The sequence below is a fragment of the Nerophis ophidion genome, linkage group LG19, assembly GCF_033978795.1.
Source record: "Nerophis ophidion isolate RoL-2023_Sa linkage group LG19, RoL_Noph_v1.0, whole genome shotgun sequence".
Taxonomy (NCBI): Eukaryota; Metazoa; Chordata; class Actinopteri; order Syngnathiformes; family Syngnathidae; genus Nerophis; species Nerophis ophidion.
The window spans coordinates 409,742-435,987 of NC_084629.1; the positions used below are offsets into that span (position 1 = coordinate 409,742).

General features: G+C 39.1%; 1 protein-coding gene across 2 annotated transcripts in view; it reads left to right on the top strand.

Moving 5' to 3' along the window:
• Positions 1–19,084, top strand: part of LOC133537848 (kalirin-like) — a 229,473-nt gene extending 210,389 nt beyond the window's left edge. The window contains exons 56-68 of one of the 2 annotated variants that reach the window (XM_061878920.1): positions 69–361; positions 3,798–3,963; positions 5,020–5,082; positions 6,951–6,978; positions 8,314–8,476; positions 8,541–8,662; positions 8,744–8,875; positions 9,950–10,111; positions 10,269–10,347; positions 10,871–10,922; positions 13,658–13,806; positions 13,886–14,024; positions 14,099–19,084. In XM_061878920.1, the coding sequence (XP_061734904.1) occupies positions 69–361; positions 3,798–3,963; positions 5,020–5,082; positions 6,951–6,978; positions 8,314–8,476; positions 8,541–8,662; positions 8,744–8,875; positions 9,950–10,111; positions 10,269–10,347; positions 10,871–10,922; positions 13,658–13,806; positions 13,886–14,024; positions 14,099–14,656 (2,106 nt within the window). In that variant the 3' untranslated portion in view covers positions 14,657–19,084. Of the gene's footprint in view, positions 1–68; positions 891–3,797; positions 3,964–5,019; positions 5,083–6,950; positions 6,979–8,313; positions 8,477–8,540; positions 8,663–8,743; positions 8,876–9,949; positions 10,112–10,268; positions 10,348–10,870; positions 10,923–13,657; positions 13,807–13,885; positions 14,025–14,098 lie in introns of those variants that run through there. The other variant, XM_061878919.1, reaches the window with a different exon arrangement.
• Positions 19,085–26,246: the final 7,162 nt, after the last annotated feature.

Sequence of the window (26,246 nt, forward strand, 5' to 3'; positions counted from 1 at the left end):
GTTTCAAAAACGGAATAATCGCTAGTTTCTTTTAGTAAATGACATGTTGTCGAAATCGTCCTCCTCAGGAGAGCGTCAGCGGCTGCAACGGCGATTCGTCCACCATGCGCATCACTCAGGATTACTCTGCGCTCAAGGAGAACGAGATCAGCGTGAGCCACGGCGAGACGGTGCAGATCCTGGCCACCAACCAGCAGAACATGTACCTGGTGTACCGGCCCGCCGATAGCCAGTCGCCCGCCGCCGAGGGCTGGGTGCCCGGCCACATCCTGGGCCCGCCGCCGCCGCTCCCGAAGCCTCTTAAAGACTCCTCTTCCGCCACATCCTTCTCGGCGGCGGTGGCCGACGCCGGCAACATCAAGTAAGTGTCCCCCCCCCCTCGTCCCCGCCGTTCACCTGCAGACACATGGACCCGCCTCCACCAGCTCCGCCCCCCTGGACCTCACAGGAGGCGTGAACAAACTGTTTTGGGGCGTCGGCCATGTTGCACAGAAGTAGACTGCTAGGAACCTTCTAGAAGGTGGAGCAAAAACCGGACACTTATTTCAGTTCCTAACACTTTGTCATTCTTTTCCTTGTTTTAGGAGGCCCAGTTTGAGGCCTCCTTCTCTTTTTGTCTCGTCTTTCTTTGCCGGCGTGTCGATTCGTCTTTTTTGTCGACACGCGCTGATGATTGTTGGTCGGAAAAAGCTCCTTTTTTGCACTATCTCAAAAAGTCAAGCTGTGCAATATGTCGTCGTTTGACGTGTACTTTAAATATGTAAAATAGCTTTCTTTTGCTTTTTGGTTTGCAGCATGTGGTAGCGGCGCGACGGGCAAACTCTGTTCTTCATTTCCGCGACACTTTGTAGTTTTGAACAATTTGTAAATAAACTACGAGAGAAAACATGCAGCGGGAGGAGTTCTTGTGTTTCAGGACTGCAATCTACCTGTGGTTGTGTGAGGCGACAAATGTTTTATCTTCTTCTCGTCAGAGAAGATCGAATTTGGATAGCTGTCATCTTTTATTTTTGTATTCATTTTATTTATTTACTTATGTGAGCTGAAATAATGTCATGAAAAATGTTCAATAATTAATTTTTTTTACTGCAAAAGAATAGGCATCCCTTTTTACATATTTTTCACAATTACTAATGATATTGAGGAAAACCGCTGTCTCGTACAGATGGAACGAATTCTGTCGGTACTACAGAGTATTGTTTAACATAAAATCAAACCTCACGGTTGCATACTAAACAGCGGCTCACATGAACAATCACTCAAGCAGCACTGAGGGTGGACTCAGCCCAAGCTCCCGCTAAGTCACGGGTGTCCAAACTACGACCTGCAGGCAGCCTTTTGAGTTTGGCTTGCGAGATGTCCTAAATTCAACAACGCATCGCACAGTGCAATCAGTCAGTATCTGAATGCTACATATTTGCTGTCATCTTGTGGACAATGTGAGTAAATCAGATCAATGAGCCTTAAATGGCCTTCGAAATAATAGCACAGCACTTAGTTATATGACACATACCCAAGCAACCTTCCCTAGTCAATAGGAAGACATAATGAACCTTTTTCTACTTGTGGAGTTGACCGTGACACATGTCATTTTTATAGAAACTGTGGAAGGGAAAAAAGTGCACAAAATATAAAAATTTAAGATAATGTTTAGGAATACACATTTTTGTATCCTTTATATTTTTGCTGATATTGGGGCCGAATTGGCACTTAAAAATGTTTTTCAAATGTTCACATTTTTGTTCTGAAACAAAGATCTGTAAAGTATTAATTATTATAATTGAATTAATTAATTGTATTTAATTTATTATTAAGTTAAGAATCAAATATGAAAAGAAAAAACACCCACATAGTCACGTTTACACTCTTTTCATCCAGTTTAGTAGACATAATCATAGAAAATTAGACATTGACCTTGCTGTACTATTAATATTTTTAGTTAATTTAGCAATTTTTTAAGTTTAAAAATACATCAGATATATTTAAAAAACTACGGAAAAACCCACATTTCAATATAGATAATATATTGATAACTGAGTAATTAATCTAAAGTAAAATCCACAAAAAATTGTCCTACATTTTGCAGCAATAAAAAAACATACAACTTGCTTGTGTTGTAATGCTTATAATCAAAATTCCAGGGGTTCGTGAACACATCTCACTCACCATGATTGCTGCATAAGCTGTGAACATGGATGAAAACCGTGAAATGAGTTGCCGTGGTTGATAGAGACACAGCTTCATGACTTACTTGCACAATATCACCTTTTTCGCAGGTTGATGAGTCTGCATTTATTTGGCAACCCGCTGCTCGAGACCAGAAAAAGTTGCTAGATTTCTCAAGCTATCACCTAAAGTCATTTGAATATTGGCCAAATATGAAAATATTATCCAGTTAACAACACTGATCCCGTTTCGCTCCGTTTTCTTATTCTCTGGCAGACCGAGTGGCAGAGAATTTTATAAAGGTTTTTGCGTCAACAGGAGTGAAATGTTTGCTAGAGTTAGGGAAAACATGTATTTGTGCTTCCACAAATAAATGAATGTAAAGAATCATTGTTGAATATGTTGGCTCCACTATGGATTGAACTTTCACATGTTAGACCCGCTCGACATCCATTGCTTTCGGCCCCCTAGAGGGGGGGTGGGGGGGTTGCCCACATATGTGGTCCTCTCCAAGGTTCTCATAGTCATCATTGTCACCGACGTCCCACTGAGTTTTCCTTGCCCTTATGTGAGCCTACTGAGGATGTAGTGGTTTGTGTTGTGGTTTGTGCAGCCCTTTGAGACACTAGTGATTTAGGGCTATATAAATAAACATTGATTGGTTGATTGAATATAAAATAAATGTTGCCCCTTTTTTATTATTATTATCATTATTATTCATTTGTCTTTTTGTTGCAGCAGGCACTTAAGTTATTTTGACTTGTTTTAAGTTCTACTAACATGAACGGTTTGGACCTCCACAGAAATATCAAAGAATGCATTATCGCTATTTAATAACACATTTTAAACATTCATAAAGACATTTAAAAGCAACTTCAAGCACTTTTAGGCTGATTATAAACACTTCGTATTTAAATGTCATTAACCTTGCATTCTGGAGCCACTCTAGATTAATAAAATGACTTCCTACGAATACTAGACTTTTATGTAAAATATTATGTATGATGTATTGTGTTTTTTGTGAACAATGCATCTGTTTTGTGTTCAAAATATGTTTGTGTCATATTGTGTTTTTAATAGATTTATGTGCGCCTCTGATATCTGGCTGCAACTTTGAGGAGCACATAATTATTATTCATCAATTATTATTGAGTATGTACAATATGGTATTAACAACATACTTAGCGGTAAAGCTAATTCATTCATTTATAATTGACATTTTGTAAAGGAGGAATCACTTCTATTTGTGTCTTTTATTTTATGTTTTTTAAAATATGTATTTACATTTTTTACATGTTTTTACAAGTTTGATGATTTCTGTTCGTCTGGGTGTGGGTAATGGGCCGCTAGCTAGCATAGCATGCTAACATACTTCTGTTGAATTTGTCTTAATACTGTGTTTACGTTATGTTGTACACATTCTGTATAACATCTCTTCCGCTATTCAATCAAATATTGTGCAATGCTATGCTAGTTAGCTCGGCTTTCATATGTTCATAGGTAAGTGAGCTAACGGTAACATGTAGCAGGTTTGCTTACGGCGGGATGGTTTTCCCGTCACGTTGACTGTGTAGCGCATGCGAGCGCATTCCCGGGTATCCGTTGATGTCTGTTGTTGGTGTACCGCACAGGAAGTCCCTGTCGTGGAACACTCTACGTGCCAGGAAGCGCGCCGAAGCCAAGGAGGCATCGGGCTTTGGGGTCAGAGGTCAGGCGAACGGTCTCCTGCTGCGTAAGACAAAAGAAAGCGCGCCCACGCCCCTGCTCTCCTCCCCTGTCGCCAGGGCGAAGGGCAAAGTGAGTAACGGCGCCACATGCTGGCAGCTCGTGCGTGCCTGTAGCCTACCTTCCCCCTCAAAGTCAATATTTTAACACGTGTGTACGCATGATTTTAATTTTATTGTGTGTGTGTGTACCCACAACTACACAATGTAGCTTCTGTGGTTCTCAACCATCAATAGCAGCAAGTTAGCATTAGTATTGAGACAACTAGCTACTATCAATAAAAATATAGCTATTTGGCTCGTCACATTTTCTGTGTTTCTGTGCGAGTTTACGTCTCTGGAAGAGCCAGAAAAAACATGTTTGATTTGAAAAAAAAGCAAAACAAAATTACTGCTGTTTCCCTAGCGAGCTAGCAAATTAAAACAAGCTAGTTTTCCTGTCGACGTTACCGTATCTGATCGTGAAGTGTACGTACAAACTGCATTTGTTTAGTTAGAAGATGAAGGACTGGCTATCGCTCTGGTTTTGCGTTAGCGACAATGACGTTCTGTAATCGATGTATAGACAATATGAACGATGTAGGCACAAAACAGTTGAGAACCACTGAAAAGTCCCAATTGTTTTCATTTAAATTTATTTTAAAATAGTATCGATATTTTTTTCCCCCAAATATATGAATGCGCTGACTTTTGAAGGATCAAACTGTATTTGTGTTGGTTTTAATTTGAATATATTTTGTTACACTGCATGGCTGCTAGACTTTGGAGACCGTTTTTTGTTCTCAGACTAACACAAAAGTAGTGTTTTTGTGTAGGTGTGAAGCCTAACATCCACTGATGTGAATTTGTCAATATGTTTTGAAATAATACTCGGGCACAATCTTGAAAGTAACCAAGGTGAGTTTTTTTTTTTTTTTTTGCTGCGTCAAATGATTTTTTTTTTCTTTTTCTGCTCTTTTTTTTACTTTCTGCTTTCTTTGCACCTTTTTATTTACCTTGCACTCTTACTTACGTAATAGACATCTGTATCCTGTATGTAAGCGTCATCTCTTTTCCAATATTACATCATTCTCTTTTCCTGCACTTGTCGTCTTCTTCTTCTATTTCTCCGCACTTCTTTCGCCAGCAGGAAGTTCACACATCCGACGAATCTGACTGTGACGACGAGCTCGATCCCAAAACTGGCATGGAGGTATGAATATATATGTTTTTCTTTTAAGTATTCTTTTGAAGGAAAATTGCACTTTATGTGGCCTTGTGCCTGTTATTCACAATCCTAGTGCGGGACAAGAGCAAGTCTTTCTCTTTTCTGTGCATTGTAAACAGTGAAAAATCGCTCAGGAAACACCTATTAGGCCCGTGAAGCGCTGTACAAACCTCCAACAAGGTTAAAAGACATGCTGCAACCAGGAAGTAACAGGTGCATTCATGATAACATGTCATATTTACGGTATTTTGCCCGTTTTTTTTCCGGGTGCACAATAAAACAGTCACTACTTCTGTCAACAATAACATAGTGTGTTTGTTACCATCACAGGTGGGTAGAGTAGTCAAACACTGGACTCAAGTAAAAGTACAGTTACCTTAGAGCACAGCTGTCGAACTCAAGGCTGGCCCTCGACATCATTTTATCTGGCCTGCAAACACCTGGAAATTATGTCTGTAAAGTACAATTTTTTTTTTCATTTTGAAAGAAACACATATATACTGCTAAAAAATTGCATGCCATTTAAACTTTAATAGTATCAAATATTGCAACAAATATTACAGTATATTATTATACTTTCCAAAAAATGTTGTCTGAATAAAAATAAATTTTACAGCAAACTACCCATCAAATTAATAAAAATGAGAATACTTTTTACAATGTCCTTTACAGCAGTGGTCCCCAACCACCGTGGCCTGATTGGTAACGGGCCGCAGAAGAATTTTTTATTCATTTTTATAAAAAATATATATATATATATATTTTTTTTTATTAAATCAACATAAAAAACACAATATACACTTACCATTAGTGCACCAACCACAAAAACCTCCCTTTTTCATGACAAAAACGTCCCTTTTTCATGACAAAGAAAAAAAAAAAAAAAAAAGGACCCCATTAAAATTCTGTTGACTGAGCTGTCGTATTTTTACTGTAAAATCTTGTTTTTTTTACAGTGTATTACTGCTAAAGGAAAAGCGATACATTCGTTTTTATGGTTGAAAAACTGGCAGTTGAGTTGCCAGAATAAATAAAGAACTTGAACTGTATTTCCATTAACAATATAATGTTGTAAAAACCAATGTAAATTTAACACACAAATTCTAGCAATTAAGCGGCCAGCTTTTCCGTAACTCCCCCTCCGCAAAAAAAGAAACAGTGATAATGTTTTTCCATTTACCGTAAAATGTTGTAAAAGAATATAAAAAAACACTATTTTACGGTCAAATTTTGTAAATATAAAGTTTTTACAGTCTACTTAAAATAATTTGTATAATTAATAATGAAATCCAGAGGCAAATTCTTACATTATTCATTGTTACAAGTGGCCCTCTGGTTGCAGCCATAACTGCGACGTGGCCCTCAATGAAAACCAGTTTGACATCCCTGCCTTAGAGCAATGCTTCTCAAAGGGCACTACAACATTTTTGTAATGCCTTCCCTAAATTCAAATACGATTGAGAACCGGATCCTATGTATTTATTCATTCATTTATCAGTACAAACCATTCTATTAATTGCTGGCACTGCCTAGCTGAAGACTTATGTATTTTTTTGGTCTTACACCCCCTCCCCCCAGATTTAAATACTATTGAGAACTTGATAATATTTAATTATCCATCTATTTATTTATTTATCCGTGCAAATCACTCTATGAGTTGCTGGCACATGCACCGACATGCCACCCAAGTGAAGACTTGTGTATTGTTTTCTACAAATGAAATAGATACGTGTGTGTTCTTGTCTCACATGAGGATTGTGAATGACAGACAAAAAAAAGAAAAAACTAAAAAATACATTTAAGATTAAAAAGAATGATCAAATAAATGATTAATAAGAAATTGTGCTTTTCAGCTTCTCAACCCAAACTTCATCCAGGAAGGTATGATGACAAATGATATCATTTTATATTGAAATATACTTCAAAAAAACTAATTTGTGTTTAATTATCCTCTATTTAATGTTATTTTTGTTTAATTATTCCAATGTATTATTTAGTATAACCTGTTCTACAGTATATTATTGCCTAGCTTTGTGTGTTTATGTACTTTTATGTGCTAACTACAAAGTCAATGACTCGTTTGTATTTCACATTTCAATTTCCTTTAACGAGTAGACTATTTCAGGGGTTAAACATGATATAAACGATAATTACTGAAGGAATTTTACTCTCAAATTCACCACATAGTGTCGTGTGGACGGAGGGATTTTATTGTTAGCATACATTTCATGAAATTAATGTATTTATTTCCACGTTATATTTAATAATAACAATAGTAATGGATTAGATTTATATCGCGCTTTTCTATTGTTAGATACTCAAAGCGCTCACAGAGAAGTTGGAACCCGTCATTCATTCATACCTGGTGGTGGTAAGCTACATCAGTAGCCACATCTACCCTGGGGTAGGTAGACTGACGGAAGCGTGGCCGCCAGTTTGCGCCTACGGCCCCTCCGACCACCTCCAATCATTCATTCATCATTCATTCACCAGTGTGAGCGGCACCGGGGGCAAGGGTGAAGTGTCCTGCCCAAGGACACAACGGCAGCGATTTGGATGTCAATAGGTGGGAAGCGAACCTGCAACCCTCAGGTTTCTGGCACGGCCGCTCTACCCACTACGCCATGCCGCCCCACTTAATAAGTTATTACAGCCCCCCCCCAGCCTCCTCTTCTTCGTCTGTTTTTGGTGAAGGATCAGAGGTAAGACATTTTGAGAGGAGTCATGAGGTGGCAGTGTATTTATTTTCTTTTGCTGTCATAAACACCTAATACCATAGTGTCAAAGTAATGTTGTTTTTGTCCATTTCTAGACTGTATTGTGTAGCTTTAAAATTTTACATTTGCATAACAATTATATAGTTAGCATGCAGAAATAAATGGAAAAATCAAAATAATTATTTCATGTATGTATGTAGATGCCAGCAATAAGTGTAGTTAGCTTTAGAAATGATACATTTCTACAATCCCTCCTTTCAAAACAACACTTAAAGTTTCTAACAGTCTGAGTTTACGGAGTCATGAAAGTAAAAACCTCACTGGCAAATTATGCGGTGAATCTGTGCGTCAAATTCCTTCAATAATTATTGTATACATCGTGTTTAGCGCCTTAAAGAGTCCACTTTTTATGTTTAAAATAGAAGCACGGAGAAAATGTGATGTTATGATGTGCGGTGATGTCAACGTAATCTTCTCCATCCTCCGTCCTGCGTTCCAGTGGCCCCAGAGTTCCTGGTCCCGCTCTCGGACGTGGCGTGCGCCTTCGGGGAGACGGTGGTGCTCTGCTGCAAAGTGTGCGGACGACCCAAACCCTCTGTCACCCTGAAGGGACCCGACCAGAACCCGGTGACCATCAACAGCCGCTTCGCCATCGACATCAGGTAGCAGAGACACTCTCGCCCATCTCCTGAGACCACCTTACGTGTGCCGCTTTTTCATCATCAGGGACACTGGGGACATCTTGTTGAAGATCTGCAACCTGATGCCGCAGGACACGGGCATCTACACCTGCGTGGCTGTTAACGATCATGGCTCCGCTTCCTCCTCCGCCTCTATCAAAGTGCAAGGTACGCACCATGTAGCCACGCTAGCTAGCTCACTGATGATTACGTTGCACAACAAACTGAAGTGTGTTTATTCCTTTGCAGGTATCCCAGCAGCAACTGGGAGGCCGGTGGCCCAGGAGGCTAGCAGCACAGCCGTGATGATCCACTGGCCGCCGCCAGCTTCCTCCGCCCACTCAGCGGTCAGCAGCTACAGTGTGGAGTACAGACAAGAAGGTGCGGAACACACCTTTCACCGCTTTTTCACATGATGAATACCGTACTTTCTGGGCTATAGAGCGCACCGGTTTATAAGCCGCACCCACTCAATTTTAGAAGACATAAATATGTTTACGTATGTTAGCCGCACCAGACCATAAGCAGCAGGTACATTACGGTACAAAATAGTTTGTAAATGTTTATTTACATACCTTAATTGTTTCCTAAAGCTGTCTGTAAAATGGCTCATCAAACAAAACAGAAGTCATCGTCATGGACCCACTAGCTGCGGAAGCTAGCTGTCCAATCAGCTGAACCGACTCAATAACTCCATGGTGAAGTTTTGGTGAATATACGAAACTGAAATAATGCAAAAAGAATGTCATTAGAAGTTAATAATACCAACACAAACACTAGTAAAGGTGTTAGCATATTTGCTAATGCTAACATGGCTAGCTTCATTGTATTATGATAGCACGTACAAATATGCATGCAAACACTCCTATAGACATTGCACATGGGACGGTTTAGGGAATAGGAATTGTTTTAGTTATATTGTAAAACTTAAAAACTTTGCTTGGAGTTATGAATGAAGAATCCACATGGCTAGAAGACACTTGTACTTCCGGTTCAAAGGAAATGCTGTAGACGTTAACCCCGCAGCACCTGCAGTCAGTCAACTCATCCAAAAGATGGTGCCGTGGCACAAACAATAACGGACCTTTTCAGTGTCTCTGTCGGTGTTGAAAACTATTTGTTGAAAGCAAAATCCCCACCTAGTACCAGCCTTGTCACGTCCGTTGTGTCCTGAGCAAGACACGTCACCCTTGCTCCTGATGGGTGCTGGTTAGCGCCTTGCATGGCAGCTCTCTCCATCAGTGTGTGAATGTGTGTGTGAATGGGTGAATGTGGAAGTAGTGTCAAAGCGCTTTGAGTACCTTGAAGGTAGAAACGCGCTATACAAGTACAACCCATTTATCATTTATTTATTTAAAACATTATGGCCGTCAGAGTAGGAAGAAAAAAGTGGCGGTTTATAGTCCGAAAAATACGGTAGATTTAGCTCACACTGACTTCTTTTGACCTGTTTAGACTCGTTGCTATGGCAACAGGTGGCCAGCAGCAGGGAAGAGTGTGTTCAGATTGACACCCTCATACCTGGCGGTCACTACCAGTTCCGAGTACGAGCCTCCAACCGCTGGGGGGTCGGCCCGCCGTCTGAGCCCTCCAATATGGTTTCTCTGTCCAGCTGCAGTAGGTCCACACAAACACACACACGCACGCACACAAACACACCATGGCCGCCATGTTTGTTTACAGTGAGCTCACGGGAAGTTATTAAAAACGTATTTGAAATGTATCATACACTCTTCGTAATGTGCTTATCTCTGACATCATATTTATTGCACAGACACGGCTTATGACGGAACAGGAATCGAGTGGAAGGAAAACTTTGAGGCGACTTTCTCAGAGATCTGTGAGATCGGAAGGTACAACTTTAACGAAATGCAATTGAAGACCACAATAAGAATTTTAAGAAATGATAAGCACTCTGTATATCTGTGCAAGAGAGTATTGAGATGGGAGTGTTTTGTTTTTCTGTACTACAACTATTATTCTTCTTTTTAATGTAATTTTGAAAATGTTATATATATGACATTCACAATAAAATAATTGTAATTGTTCTTTATTTCTGAAAATAGGAGGCACTGTTAAAGGACAAGATTTTGTGTAAATATGTGAATAATAAAGACACACACAAATATATATATGTGTGTGTGTGTGTATATATGTATATATATATATATATATATATATATGTGTGTATGTGTGTGTGTGTATATATGTGTATATATATGTGTGTGTGTGTGTATATATATATATATATATATATATATGTATATATATATATATATATATATATATATATATATATATATATATACATACATACATACAATAAAGTATATCCAAAAAATAACTTTAAGAAATAATTTGAAATGTTTTCTTCAGGGGACGCTTTTCCGTGGTGAGAAAATGTCTCAACAAGTCCACGAGGAAAGAGGTAAGACGTCAACACTTGTATTGTAAGCAAATAATGTTAAAGATCATTTAAGCAACGTTTTACGTAAACAAATAATAATGCCGTATATTATAATGAATGTATCAAGCTGTATTTTTGTATTTATTTATTCCCTCTGGGATTTCGCGGTTTGAAATTCCTGAATTCGCAGCAGTCTCCTTAGAAAGTTGCGCTAAAAGCTGCAATGTTTTTGTAACAACATTGAATCAATTTGTGTTGTTAGGAATTTCTTGTCCATGTTTTAAGGGTTCCTTGCAACCTTAACCTGAAAAATAGAGGGTTTTTTTTAACACAAATTGGAAATAATCTATTGTGTTTATGTTTTACTTGTTTTTTACCACACAGACTTAAAAGTAGACTGTAAAAGCGCATACTTAAAGATCATTGTCAAATCACTGTACTCGCTTAATTCATTATAACTAAGAAAAGTACTAATTGATTATAATTATGAAAAGAAACACCCCCAAAGGCTTCCCTAATGTTGTCCACAAGTTGCATACATTCTCAGTGTATGTTTTACGCTTAAAGTGTCCATCTCAACATTAATTTACGTTATGAACTGTCGAGAGCAATTTCTTTTAACATGTAAATGCTGTCTCTTAGCTAGGTCAGCATTGCAAATGAAAATATTAGGGCTGTCAAAGTTAACGCCATAAGAACGCATTAACTAAAAGTTCCTTTTCCAGTTACTGTTGAGGCACAAGCAGGAAAATAGAGAGCGGAAATGCACAAAGAAAAAGGGTACATTATGGAAATCCCATGTCCAAAGCCACGGCGAGTTATTCTTCTAACAAGACAAGCCTTTTTTTTTTTTTCTTAAATCGCCGTAAAACGTAAGTTCTGGCTTGGTCTGCCTACTGGCAGAGAGGTGGACCTTCACTTACGTGTTTGGATGCAGTTTACTGCATTGAATACTGCACTGAGTGTTACTATAACAGCTTGATCAAGATGGGCGAAGGCAGACAGTATGCAGGAAGTCTTCATATTTCTTTTTTCTTGTAGCCGTCAAGACACCTTCTTAAACCAATCACACACTTCCTGCTTTATGATTATAGCGCCACGCGTCACATCCGCTACAGTAACAAAATGAAAAAGTCTTACATTACTATCATGCTTTCATTGCCAAATATGTTTTGTAATGTAATCTGTGATATCTTTACCGAAATAAATGTTAGTACATCAGTTGAGGAATATATGTTCTGGTATATTCTCTAATTACATTCTCTGATTGATAGTCGTCAATTACAGAATGTTACAGGCTGATTCTTACATTTTATTAATAAATAGAGAAGGTTAAAACATATTATAACATGTATTATACAGAATATCAGAAGCATTTATTCAGATTTGAATATCATATTTTACATTATATGTTTGTACAATCCACATTTTGTGTTATCAATGCCTAAAACTGCTATCTAAATATAGAAGTGTAGCTCCACCGCCGAATGCAAGTGCTCCTACAGCAACAATATAAATTTGTATTCCTACAAAACACAAAATCTAGCTAAATTTTTTACTGTCATGAAAAAAGTGTTCATGTCCATTAAAACATTTAATTCAAACAAACTGTCCAGTTATGGTAATAAAAACTTAAAAATTGTCTGTCTTGGACAATGTGTCTTAACCATTGTTGGGCCGCAAGCGTTTCCTTGAGGGCCGCAAAAAAAAATATGCCGCAGCGGTACTCAGTTGTAATACACATGTACACCACTTGGGGCAGTAATGGCAATATCAAAAAGTCTGAAGTGGAAGCCATAGAAAAGTTCTTAAGCGCAAAAATTATGACTAAAGTGGTGAAGCCACATTTTTATTTGCACTGCAATTTTTTTGACAGTTTATTTAAGAAAAAAATCATTATTAATTGTTTTTATTTATTTTAGCGCAGCATAATTGTATGAAAATGTCTTTTTTTGTCAGTTATTTACGATTTCCTTGTCCAGTTTTTGTAATCAGCCTAACCTAAGCCTAAGGTTTCGGGTTACTAATTCAGTGTTAATATTTTAGTTGGCCCAAGGTCCCTCTGAAGTGGAAAATTTGGGCCCTGAGGTTAAAAAAAAACCCCAGGTGTAAGGTACACTTATTAAGGATGAAAAAGTATATCTATCTGTGATTATCCCATCCCATCCATCCCTTTTCTACCGCTTATTCCCTTTCAGGATCGCGGGGGACGCTGGTGCCTATCTCAGCTACAATCGGGCGGAAGGCGGGGTACACCCTGGACAAGCAGGGCCAACACAATCTATCTGTGATTAATCACGTTTAATTTTGAGTTCCCTATCAACCAAATGGGATTAATCGCAATTTAATAATTGAATCGTTTGACAACTCTAGAATATATGTTCTTAATTGTCTTACCCTGTCAAATGTTAAAGGAATTTAAAAATCCAACTCGAAAGTAAATGTTTATATACTACATCACCCAGAAGACTCAGCGCCGTAAGACAGGGACAGGAAGCAGGTCTGAGCTAAACGGGACGACGACAGTTTTAAACATTTGAATTCAGACTGTTGATGTGTGCGTTTGAGCGCCACTCAGAGACAAAGTTGACTGTCCAAACGGTGCGGGGAAGATGTGGGCATTGGACAAAGTTGCGAGGCCACACGTACCCTGCGGTGATTGGTTTGGGGTTACATAAATGGACGCCATTGGGACACAATTGTGGAGTGACTGATAGTTGTAATATAAGTAGAATGAATGAACGTTTTGTCCTCAGGTTGCGGTAAAGTTTGTGAGCAAGAAGATGCAGAAGAAAGAGCAGGCGGCTCACGAGGCCGACATCCTCCAGCATGTCCACAGTCAGCAGCTGGTGAAGCTGTTGGACACTTACGAGTCGCCCACGTCGCTGATGCTGGTTCTGGAGCTGTAAGACAACATTGAGATACCATGAGATGTCGTAAATAGCGTCGCGATACGAGTATTTTAATATTTTGGGGTGTTTTAGGCTTGAGGGCGGTCGTCTCCTGGACTACCTGGTGGCCCACGATGAGCTGATGGAAGAGAAGGTGGCGTTCTTCATTCTGGAAATATTACAAGTTTTGCAGCATCTTCACACCTGCAGAGTTGCACACTTGGACCTGAAGGTAAGAACACATCAGCTTGGGTTTTTTTTTCAGGTTGGATGTCAAATAGTTAGTCTGGTTCTTCTCTCCGTTAGCCTGAGAACATCATGGTGGACCTCCACTCTCCCACCCCGTGTGTAAAGCTCATTGACTTGGGCGACGCCGTCCAGCTGTCTGCCCAACGCCGCTACGTCCACCTGCTCCTGGGAAATCCGGAGTTTGCGGCACCCGAGCTGGTCTGTGGCACGCCCGTGTCTGTCGCCACCGATGTGTGGAGTGTGGGCGTCTTGGCCTATGTTATGCTTAGCGGAGTGTCGCCGTTTCTGGACGAGTCGCCCGAGGAAACCTGCGTCAACATCTGCCGCCTAGATTTCTGCTTCCCGGATGACTACTTCCAGGACGTGAGCCAGTCGGCGAGGGATTTTGTGTCGGCGGCACTCCAGCAGGATCCCAGGAAGAGGCCCAGTGCTACTTCATGTCTGCAGCACCCGTGGGTGAGTCGCGGGGGCACGCACGGCGGGGAGTACTCCAAGACACCATTAGACACCACACGATTGGCGACGTTTATTGACCGAAGGAAGCAGCTGCACGATATTCGGCCCGTCACTAACATGAAGGGACTGGTGAGCATCAGTATGGCGAACTCGCTGTGACAAGCTTATCAATAATAGATCTGCGATATATTTTCAAGTATTTACTGACCAGATGTATTTTGCAAGGCAGCAAAATCATGGATCTATCTTCTCTTCCGAGCCTTGCCAATAGCCCAGAACCCGTAAAGGAGGCCCTTCAAGCTGTCCAAAAATGCCTTTAGTTTCAAAGACACTGAGTGGCCATGGACCGAAGCAATAAGATGATCTTGGACTCTGGTCCTTCAACCTGCTGGACAGAACTTGGATGTGAAATCGTTCCCATTAAAGAAGACCGTTGCCACTCAACAACAAAACGGAAGAGGTGATCGCCGCCTCTGGGACTTGGATTTTTGGAGGATAACAAGCTGTTTCATTAATACACTTTGCTCAGAACCAAGGAATCTTTCTGTAGTTTTTTTGTCCAACAAAATTGTCGCCATCTAAAGAAAGGAGTAGATCCTGGGTGTTGTCTCTTTGACCCTTTTGTGCGTTTTGCTTCGGGACACTCAAACTGTACTTTGATCTTGCAAAGAAAGATGGTGGTCTCTGTCTCTAGGAAACAGGTCTACAGTTGCTTTTACTAAGGAAAACAGTTGTGTTCCGCAGGGACAACTGCACCTATAAGGCTTTGGTCTTCCTCTGTCCAGTGGTATTCGCTCCATCTAAGAAGGACTTTGTTCCTGCTGGTTTATTGCACTGAAGGACAACTGGAAGTTGGGTTGGGACATTTGGATTTGAGTAGTCATCTGACCTGCGCAATCATCATCTGAGGAGAATTGTGTCACTCGAGGTTGTCTTTGTTTCTGACCCCTAAATGTGACAACGGTTGTTTTACCAGAGACACTAAGATGGATCTCATACTCTGGACCAGCAGGATCATGGAGAAGTCACTAAAACAAATGGAAGGAGTGGTACCTGGTGTCTTCTCCTTGAACGTGCTGCTTCTGGATATTGAACCGTACTTTTATCTTTACCGAGGTGTTTTTAGTGTCTGCTGGACGGCTGAATCGTCCTCGGCTGAGGTGGAGATGATGGTAGTTGTCCTTGGTCCTTAAGATTCACCACATTAGTTTAGGACAGGTCGGCAGGGCCAACCTCATTAGAGGAGACAAGAAAGTTCATGCAAAAATGTTTGTATCGTTAGGCAAAACCATAATAGGGTTAGGTATTGGAGTAATGTTGACCTTGTAGTCGGTAAGAATCTTTTGACAGTCTGGTGAAGAACGCAGAGGAAAGAACATGGTCTTGTAGTACAGAAAAGACGAAAGACACTGCTGAATGTTCGTCGCAAAAGCAAAACAATCGCAGTTGCTGTCGCCGACAAAACACTTAACCAAGCAGCTAATCCCCTTCGACTTTTTGCTAGCTTTAGCGGTGCTAACATTAGCTTTGGCTGCTAACCAATAACTTAAGCTTGAAAGCAAACAGCTGGAAGAGATAGAGCCGGTGTTTTCTCCATCTTTTTGAAAACAAGGTTCCACTGCCGTTTCAACTTTTAGCTAGCATTTGCGGGTCATTGAGTGAGCTAACGTCAGAGCTGGAGCAATGTTAGTACTGTCGTGTTTAGTCGGGTTGTCCTTCCATTCCCCCCTCAGGTAATATAACAGTGGACCAATTCTGCTGTGATTCTTCAGTCAACAAGTTTTGTACGCAGGTTAAGTTTGTTCAAATTTTGGGTGTTTGTAAAAATACTTGAAATCTCAACATGGGCCAAAAATGGTGTCTTGAATTGTGACTAACTAATCACAATTCTTCGTCAAAGCGTTTAAAAGGTCCAACTGTCATGGACCAACTCGGCCTCTAGTTACAGCCACTAGGTTTATAGATTATTGATGTCATATTTTGCCTGTAATAGCGTTGACCCAGGTAGGATTTGTTGACGTGCTAGCTGGTGTGGACCTGTTTGGACTGGATCCACGACACAAGACCTGAATGTTGAATTTACGTTTAGGACTTTTTCCAAAGCCAAGGACAGAATTGTATCTTCATGAAGACGCGCGGAAGGGAGCCTGGACATGCACAGGTCCTAAGATGAACTGGACTTACAGTAGTACTGATTCCCGGACTTTTATGAACAGCAGAACGCCACCCTGGGGACTTGCCTATAGCTTGTATCAATGTTTACACTCTGTCCAAGAAACTGTGTGTGTTAGGTAGAACTTGACAGAAACCGTAGAATCAGGGACATTGCATGTAAATCTGTTTCTATGACACGGCACCCGGTCACACGGAATGTATCCCGCACGGTTTTGTTGACCAGCGTCCGTGTTTGCTATCATGGAATGTAATTTCGGTTCACAGTCGCTTTGTTCCACCTCAAAAAGTTTAGCAGTTCACGTTGCAGATGAAGCCTCAAGAGTGTAGAGTCGTCGGTATTTGTCCTAAGTTCTGTTTTTATGTTGTGGCAATCGCTCAAGATACTTTTTAATTTTCTTCCAGTCAGACAAGAGATTTTTAAAGAACGTCGTCTCCACCCCCATGCTGACCCTAAACAGAATGGATGTTTACCGCATTTTATAAACAAACATTTACTTGAAATCAGGTGATGATTTATTTAAAATCAGGTGATGATTCACTTGAAATCAGGCGATAATTTACCTGAAATTAGACAAGGACATACTCGAAATCGGGCAATGATTTATTTAAATCAGGCGATGATTTACTTGAAATCAGGTGATGATTTATTTAAAATCAGGTGATGATTAATTAATTAAAATCAGGCAATGATTTATTTAAAATAAGGTGATGATTTACTTGAAATCTGATGATTCACTTGAAATCAACCGATGATTTACTTGAAATCCGGCAAAGATTCACTTGAATTCAGAAGATGATTTACTTGATATCAGGCAATTATTTACTTGAAATCAGGACATGATTTACTTGAAATCAGGTGATGATTTACTTGAAATCAGGTGATGATTTACTTAAAATCAGGTGATAATTTAATTAAAGTCGGGTGATGATTCACTTGAAATCGGGTAATAACTGACTTGAAATCAGGTGATGGAAAAAAAAGAAATCAGGTGATGATTTACTTGAAATCAGGTGATGATTTACTTGAAATCAGGTAATGATTTGCTTAATATCAGGCGATTAGTTACTTAAAATCTGACGATGATTCACTTAAAATTAAGCGATGATGCACTTGAAATCAGGCGATGAATCATTTGAAATCAGGCGATGATTTACTTGAAATCATGTAGTAATTTAGATGAAATCAGGTGATAATTGAATTAAAATCGGGTGATTACTTGAAATCAGGTGATAATTTACTTGAAATCAAGTGATCATGTAATTAAAATCGGGTAATCATGTACTTTAAATCAGGAAATGATTTACTTACAATCAGGTGATGATTTACCTGAAATCAAGCAATAATTTACTTGAAATCGGGTAAAGGTTTAATCAAAGTCTGGTGATTCTTTTTTTGAAATCAGGTAATAATTTACTTGAAATCAGGTGATGAGTTACTTGAAATCAGGTGATCATTTCAGTAAAATCGGGTGATGATTTACTTGAAATCAGGTGATAATTTACTTCAAATCAAGTGATTATTCACTTAAAATCAGGTGATGATTTACTTGAAATTAAGTGATCATGTAATCTAAATCGGGTAATCATGTACTTTAAATCAGGAGATGATTTACTTACATTCAGGTGATGATTTACCTGAAATCAGGCGATAATTTACTTGAAATCGGGCAAAGGTTTAATCAAAGTCCGGTGATGATTTTCTTGAAATCAGGTAATAATTTACTTGAAATCAGGTGATGAGTTACTTGAAATCAAGTGATTACTCACTTAAAATCGGGTGATGATTCACTTGAAATCAGGTGCTAATTTACTTCAAATCAAGTAATTATTCACTTGAAATCAGGTGATAATTTACTTCAAATCAAGTGATGATTCACTTGAAATCAGGTGATAATTCAATTAAAATCAGGTGAAGTACTTGAAATAAGGAGATGATCTACTTGAAATCAGGTGATGATTTACTTAAAATCAGTTTACAATTTAATTAAAATCGGGTGATGATTCGCTTGAAATCAGGTGTTGATTTAATTAAAATCAGGTGATGATTTACTTGAAATCAGGTGATGATTTACTTAAAATCAGGTGACAATTTAATTAAAATCGGGTGACGATTCACTTGAAATCAGGTGACAATTTAATTAAAAGCAGGTGATCTACTTGAAATCAGGTGATTACTCCCGTGATATTGGCGAATGAAGCAACCCATGTTGCCGCCGGGACTTTCCTACACCACAGATGTCCTCAGTTTCGTTTGCAAAAGATTGGCTTCATGTTGTTGCCGTTGACGTCTCATTTGCATAATCATCATGGGGCATGCGCATATATTTTTACAAAAGGCTGGTTATGAACATTTATTTGTGCAACAACTTCTTTGTTACTCCTCACTAATAAAAACCTGCTTATTTATATTTACTTCTTTGTTTCTGCTATTCATTTGTTGGCAAAAAGGATTCTGTACAAATATACAGTAGGTATTGTTATTCTGCTGGCTGATCGCTAGGTGGCAGCACACACACACACACACACACACACACACACTGACTTATTACATTGTTTTGTCCTTTAAAAATTTCATTTATCTCCTTTTAGTAGTTCATCTTTATTTCTCGCCACTCAAGGAAACGTCAAAGCACATTTGCACACTAACACTAAATAAACTAAACATGCTTAATTCAGGCTTCATATGTCCGTCCACAATTATCACTGATGGAGTACAATCATTTTAAAAAATGAAAAAAGTGTGGAATTTTTTTTTAACAATTAAGAAGTTATTGAGCATGATGATCAAATTCACAAAAAATATTTTTTTGCAGTGAGCATATCTATTTCCTGCCCCCCCCCCCCACACACACACACACACACTCCACTGTGAATATAAGTAGTATCATATGTCTATAAAATTGTTATAAGCACGCCTCTGCATAACATTTTATCCTTATCAGCATTAAAGAAAACAAAACGGAAAAAATATAAATCAACTTACAACCAATAAAAACTTTATTAACATTGTTTTTAGTCTGCAATAAAAAATATTTGAAGATAATTTGCCTCAAAGAATAATAATTTCATAAATAAAAATATCCATATTCAAACTATAAATTGATTGACTTGAGCCATTTGATGGTGAAAAATAGAATTCAATAAACACAATGAAAAAAAAATCAAATTGATCACCATATTAATTAAAGAGTAGAATATATAAAACACTTTAACCTGCAAAATATATGTATACCTATACATTACTTACATATATGTATACATATGTATGTATTGTGTATGTTTTTATATATATATATATATATATATATATGTTTGTGTGTTTATATATTTATTTTTATTTATTTTTTATTATTATTTTTTTGTATCCAGGGTCTTGTGTATAAATAACTTCTGGTTTGGATGTCGAAATGTGAAAAAAACATTTATTTTTTTGTTTTTGTTATATGAAATAAAAAGTGTGGAGTAACTTGCCACGTAAATTGTCCATCCATCCATCCATTTTCTACCGCTTATTCCCTTGTGGGGTCGTGGGGTGCGCTGGCGCCTATCTCAGCTAGAATTGAGCGGAAGGCGGGGTACACCCTGGACAAGTTGCAACCTCTTCGCAGGCCACAAAAATTGTACTTGTTAAAATCATTTTCAAGCCAAATATTTTAAGAAACGGTACTTTTACTTCATGATATATTTTTACTCCGATCGCTACTTTTAATTATACCATAATTATATTTATTTATATTCTATTGCTTACTTTGTGTGTTCATTTGATTGGCGAGAGAGACTTGTGTCACAAGCACTCGTGACCTTTGACTCCATTCCGCCAATCAAACTGAGCCTGGCAGTCACATGACCGCACTGTAAAAAGTGACATCACACTTTAATGTTTATTTACTAAGGAGAAAAAACATTTATATCATCATAACCATAATGTATAACAATATTGTATGCAATAATGTAAAATAATAATGTATAACAAAGTGTGACAATAATGTATACAATAAGGTATAACAATAATGTATACAATAAGGTATAAAACAATGTATACAATAAGGTATAACAACAATGTATACAATAAGGTATATAATAACATGACAATGATGTATTACAATGTATATAATAATCTATAACAAAAATGTACACAATAAGGTATAACACAAATGAAAACAATAATCTAAAACAATATAGTATAACAATGTATAACAAAGTATACAAAAAGTTATAACAATAATGTATACAATAATAAATATAATAACATATATAATAATGTATACCATTAATGTGTGCAATAAAGGGAAATATTAATGTATAACAACAATGTATGCAATAATGTATATGATAATCTATAACAATGAAGTGTAACAATAATGTATAAAATTAATGTATATGATTACAAAAATATATACAATAACAACAATGTTTACAATAAGGTATAACAGTAATGTAAACAATAAGGTATTCAAATGTATATAATAATATACTGTATAATATCATGTTAGATCCGCTCGACATCCATTGCTTTCCTCCTCTCTAAGGTTCTCATAGTCATCATTGTCACCGACGTCCCACTGGGTGTGAGTTTTCCTTGCCCTTATGTGGGCCTACCGAGGATGTCGTGGTGGTTTGTGCAGCCCTTTGAGACACTAGTGATTTAGGGCTATATAAGCAAACATTGATTGATTGATTGAAACAATAAGGTATACCAACAATGTATACAATAAGGTGTAACAATAATATATAACAATAATTTATATAGAAATCTATAACAACGTTTACAATAATTTATATAAAAATCTATGACAATAACGTATTACAATAATGTATATAATAATCTATGACAACAATTTACACAATAAGGTGTAACATAATGTACAGTATATAATAATCTAAAACATATCAATAATGTATGAAAACTATACATTAAATTATGATAATCTATATAATGTATACAATAATAGATAAAAAAAACATATATGATAATGTATACCTCTCATGTGTACAATAATGTATAACAATAATGTATATGATGATGTAAAATAGTCGATAACAATAATGTATGCAATAATGTACAACAATGTATATGATAATGTAAAATAATGTACAACAATAATGTATACAATAAGGTACAACAATGTACAATAATAATGTATAACATACTTTAACAATCATGTGTAACAACAATGTAGCGTAATAAGGCGTAACAATAATGTATATAATCTGTAACAATAATGTATACAACAAGGTATAACAATAATGTATATAATAATCTATGACAACAATTTACACAATAAGGTGTAACATAATGTACAGTATATAATAATCTAAAACATATCAATAATGTATGAAAACTATACATTAAATTATGACAATCTATATAATGTATACAATAATAGATTAAAAAACGTATATGATAATGTATACCTCTCATGTGTACAATAATGTATAACAATAATGTATATGATGATGTAAAATAGTCGATAACAATAATGTATGCAATAATGTATAACAATGTATATGATAATGTAAAATAATGTACAACAATAATGTATACAATAAGGTACAACAATGCACAATAATAATGTATAACATACTTTAACAATAATGTGTAACAACAATGTAAACAACAAGGTATAACAATAATGTATGTGATAATCTATAACAGTAATATATATATATATATATATATATATATATATATATACTGTATATATATATTATAATGTATAACAATAATGGAATACAATAAGGTATAACAATCAAAAACTATAATCAATAACGAGATTGTAAAACAATAATGTATAACAATAAAATATACAATAATGTATAACAATTTATAACAATAATCCATGTGATGATCTCTAACAATTTTGTATAACAATAATATATACAATAATCTATACCAATAATGTATAACAATAATAAGTAACACTATTGGCTATACTAATGGATACTAATGTATAACAATAATGTATATAATAATATATACCAATAATCCATAACAATAATCCATCCATCCATCCATTTTCTACCGCTTATTCCCTTTTGGGATCGCGGGGGGCGCTGGCGCCTATCTCAGCTACAATCGGGCGGAAGGCGGTGTACACCCTGGACAAGTCGCCACCTCATCGCAGGGCCAACACAGATAGACATACAACATTCACACTCACATTCACACACTAGGGCCAATTTAGTGTTGCCAATCAACCTATCCCCAGGTGCATGTCTTTGGAGGTGGGAGGAAGCCGGAGTACCCGGAGGGAACCCACACATTCACGGGGAGAACATGCAAACTCCACACAGAAAGATCCCGAGCCTTGATTTGAACCCAGGACTGCAAGACCTTCGTATTGTGAGGCAGACGCACTAACCCCTCTGCCACCGTGAAGCCCCATAACAATAATAGAGAAAAATTAATGTATAACAATAATTTATATAATAATGTATAACAATAATACTGCAGCAGTATGTATAAAAGACCACTAGGGGACAGTATTGTGATGACAACATTGTGTCACCTTTCATGTCACCTTGTCAACGTCACATGGCTCACTCCCTACGACCTTTGACCCCTTGGATTTCTGCTTCTTTACTGCAGTCTGCTGTCCTGCTTTCATCGCATGCAGCGTGTGTCACACACACACACACACACACACACACACACACACACACACACACACACTCACACTCACACTCACACTCACACTCACTCACACACACACAACTGGCGTCTGGACTCTGCATTATTCAGGAACCTTTTACTATAACTTATTCACACTGCGTGTGTGTGTGTGTGTGTGTGTGTGTGTGTGTGTGTGTGTGTGTGTGCGCACGCGTGCATGCGTAGACTGACTTTGAACTGTAAAGTTTCAATAAAATGAAAGGCAGGATCTCTGAACAACACACTCACGCACACACACACACACACACACACACCCTTGTCCTCAGACAAACAAGACAGGAACATCTGGGGACAATTAGGAGACGTTTGTTTCCAGGAAGGTTGCGTTTGTTTGTCTTGCTAACCACCAGGAAGTGGTGTCGATATCGATAGTGTCGACATCTGGATCGATCACCTTTAGCGGTTAGCGTCTTGTGTCGTCCTGTTTGGTGTGTGCGATGCTTGGCCATTCCTTTTCTTTTAGTCATCCAGTGATAACGCTACTTGGAACAAATGTAGTTTCTTGTAGGAGGATTAGCATCTTAGAAGCGGCTTGGCACTGCGGGTAGACAACGTGTTTGTTGCAGCTCTCTCCCAAGTTGGAGCCTCTGTTCTTCATTTGAGCGTTGACAAGAATGTTTCTCTACGTTTAGATTTGTGTCGATCGAAAAAAGCCCAAGACATATGATCGGGCCACATTCTGGAGCCGGTGGCGTAAGTTGGCATGTGGCGCCCGCATGTGGCGCCCGCATGTGGCGCCATCCTTGCAGAAGTTGACGAGCACCAATGAGTCGACACTCGGCGTGCTTTGGACCATAAACACCTCTCTCAATAAAGTTTGTATTCACATTCTGCCGCAGGTGCTGTCGTTAAGTTGAAGTGGAGTGGTAATTGTTTTTGGCAACAGCTAGTGGACACAGTGATTCATGCGACGAGGCTCACAACACAGTAAGTTGAATGTTCCGGACACGTTTCTTACTTGGAACTACAAACCCTGTTTCCATATGAGGTGGGAAATTGTGTTAGATTTAAATATAAACAGAATACAATGATTTGCAAATCATTTTTAACCCATATTCAGTTGAATATGCTACAAAGACAACATATTTGATGTTCAAACTGATAAACATTTTTTTTTTTTGCAAATAATCATTATCTTTAAAATTTGATGCCAGCAACACGTGACAAAGAAGTTAACAAACACTGACAAAGTTGAGAAAAGCTCATCCAACACTTATTTTGAACATCCCACAGGTGTGCAGGCTAATTGGGAACAGGTGGGTGCCATGCCATCCATCCATCCATCACCTTCCGCTTATCCGAGGTCGGGTCGCGGGGGCAACAGCCTAAGCAGGGAAACACAGACTTCCCTCTCCCCAGCCACTTCGTCTAGCTCTTCCCGGGGGATCCCGAGGCGTTCCCAAGCCAGCCGGGAGACATAGTCTTCCCAACGTGTCCTGGGTCTTCCCCGTGGCCTCCTACCGGTTGGACGTGCCCTAAACACCTCCCTAGGGAGGCGTTCGGGTGGCATCCTGACCAGATGCCCGAACCACCTCATCTGGCTCCTCTCGATGTGAAGGAGCAGCGGCTTTACTTTGAGTCCCTCTCGGATGGCAGAGCTTTTCACTCTATCTCTAAGGGAGAGCCCCGCCACACGGCGGAGGAAACTCATTTCGGCCGCTTGTACCCGTGATCTTATCCTTTCGGTCATGACCCAAAGCTCATGACCATAGGTGAGGATGGGAACGTAGATCGACCGGTAAATTGAGAGCTTTGCCTTCTGGCTCAGCTCCTTCTTCACCACAACGGATCGGTACAACGTCCGCATTACTGAAGACGCCGCACCGATCCGCCTGTCGATCTCACGATCCACTCTTCCCTCACTCGTGAACAAGACTCCTAGGTACTTGAACTCCTCCACTTGGGGCAGGGTCTCCTCCCCAACCCGGAGATGGCATTCCACCCTTTTCCGGGCGAGAACCATGGACTCGGACTTGGAGGTGCTGATTCTCATGCCGGTCGCTTCACACTCGGCTGCGAACCGATCCAGCAAGAGCTGAGGATCCCGGTCAGATGAAGCCATCAGGACCACATCATCTGCAAAAAGCAGAGACCTAATCCTGCGGGTACCAAACCGGAACCCCTCAACGCCTTGACTGCGCCTAGAAATTCTGTCCATAAAAGTTATGAACAGAATCGGTGACAAAGGACAGCTTTGGCGGAGTCCAACCCTCACTGGAAATGTGTTCGACTTACTGCCGGCAATGCGGACCAAGCTCTGGCACTGATCGTACAGGGAACGGACCGCCACAATAAGACAGTCCGATACCCCATACTCTCTGAGCACTCCCCACAGGACTTCCCGAGGGACACGGTCGAATGCCTTCTCCAAGTCCACAAAGCACATGTAAACTGGTTGGGCAAACTCCCATGCACCCTCAAGAACCCTGCCGAGAGTATAGAGCTGGTCCACAGTTCCACGACCAGGACGAAAACCACACTGTTCCTCCTGAATCCGAGGTTCGACTATCCGACGTAGCCTCCTCTCCAGTACACCTGAATAAACCTTACCGGGAAGGCTGAGGAGTGTGATCCCACGATAGTTGGAACACACCCTCCGGTCCCCCTTCTTAAAGAGAGGAACCACCACCCCGGTCTGCCAATGCAGAGGTACCGCCCCCGATGTCCACGCGATGCTGCAAAGTCTTGTCAACCAAGACAGCCCCACAGCATCCAGAGCCTTAAGGAACTCCGGGCGGGTCTCGTCCACTCCTGGGGCCTTGCCACCGAGGAGCTTTTTAACTCCCTCAGCGACCTCAGCCCCAGAAATAGGAGAGTCCACCACAGACTCCCCAGGCACCGCTTCCTCAAAGGAAGACGTGTTGGTGGGATTGAGGAGGTCTTCGAAGTATTCCTTCCACC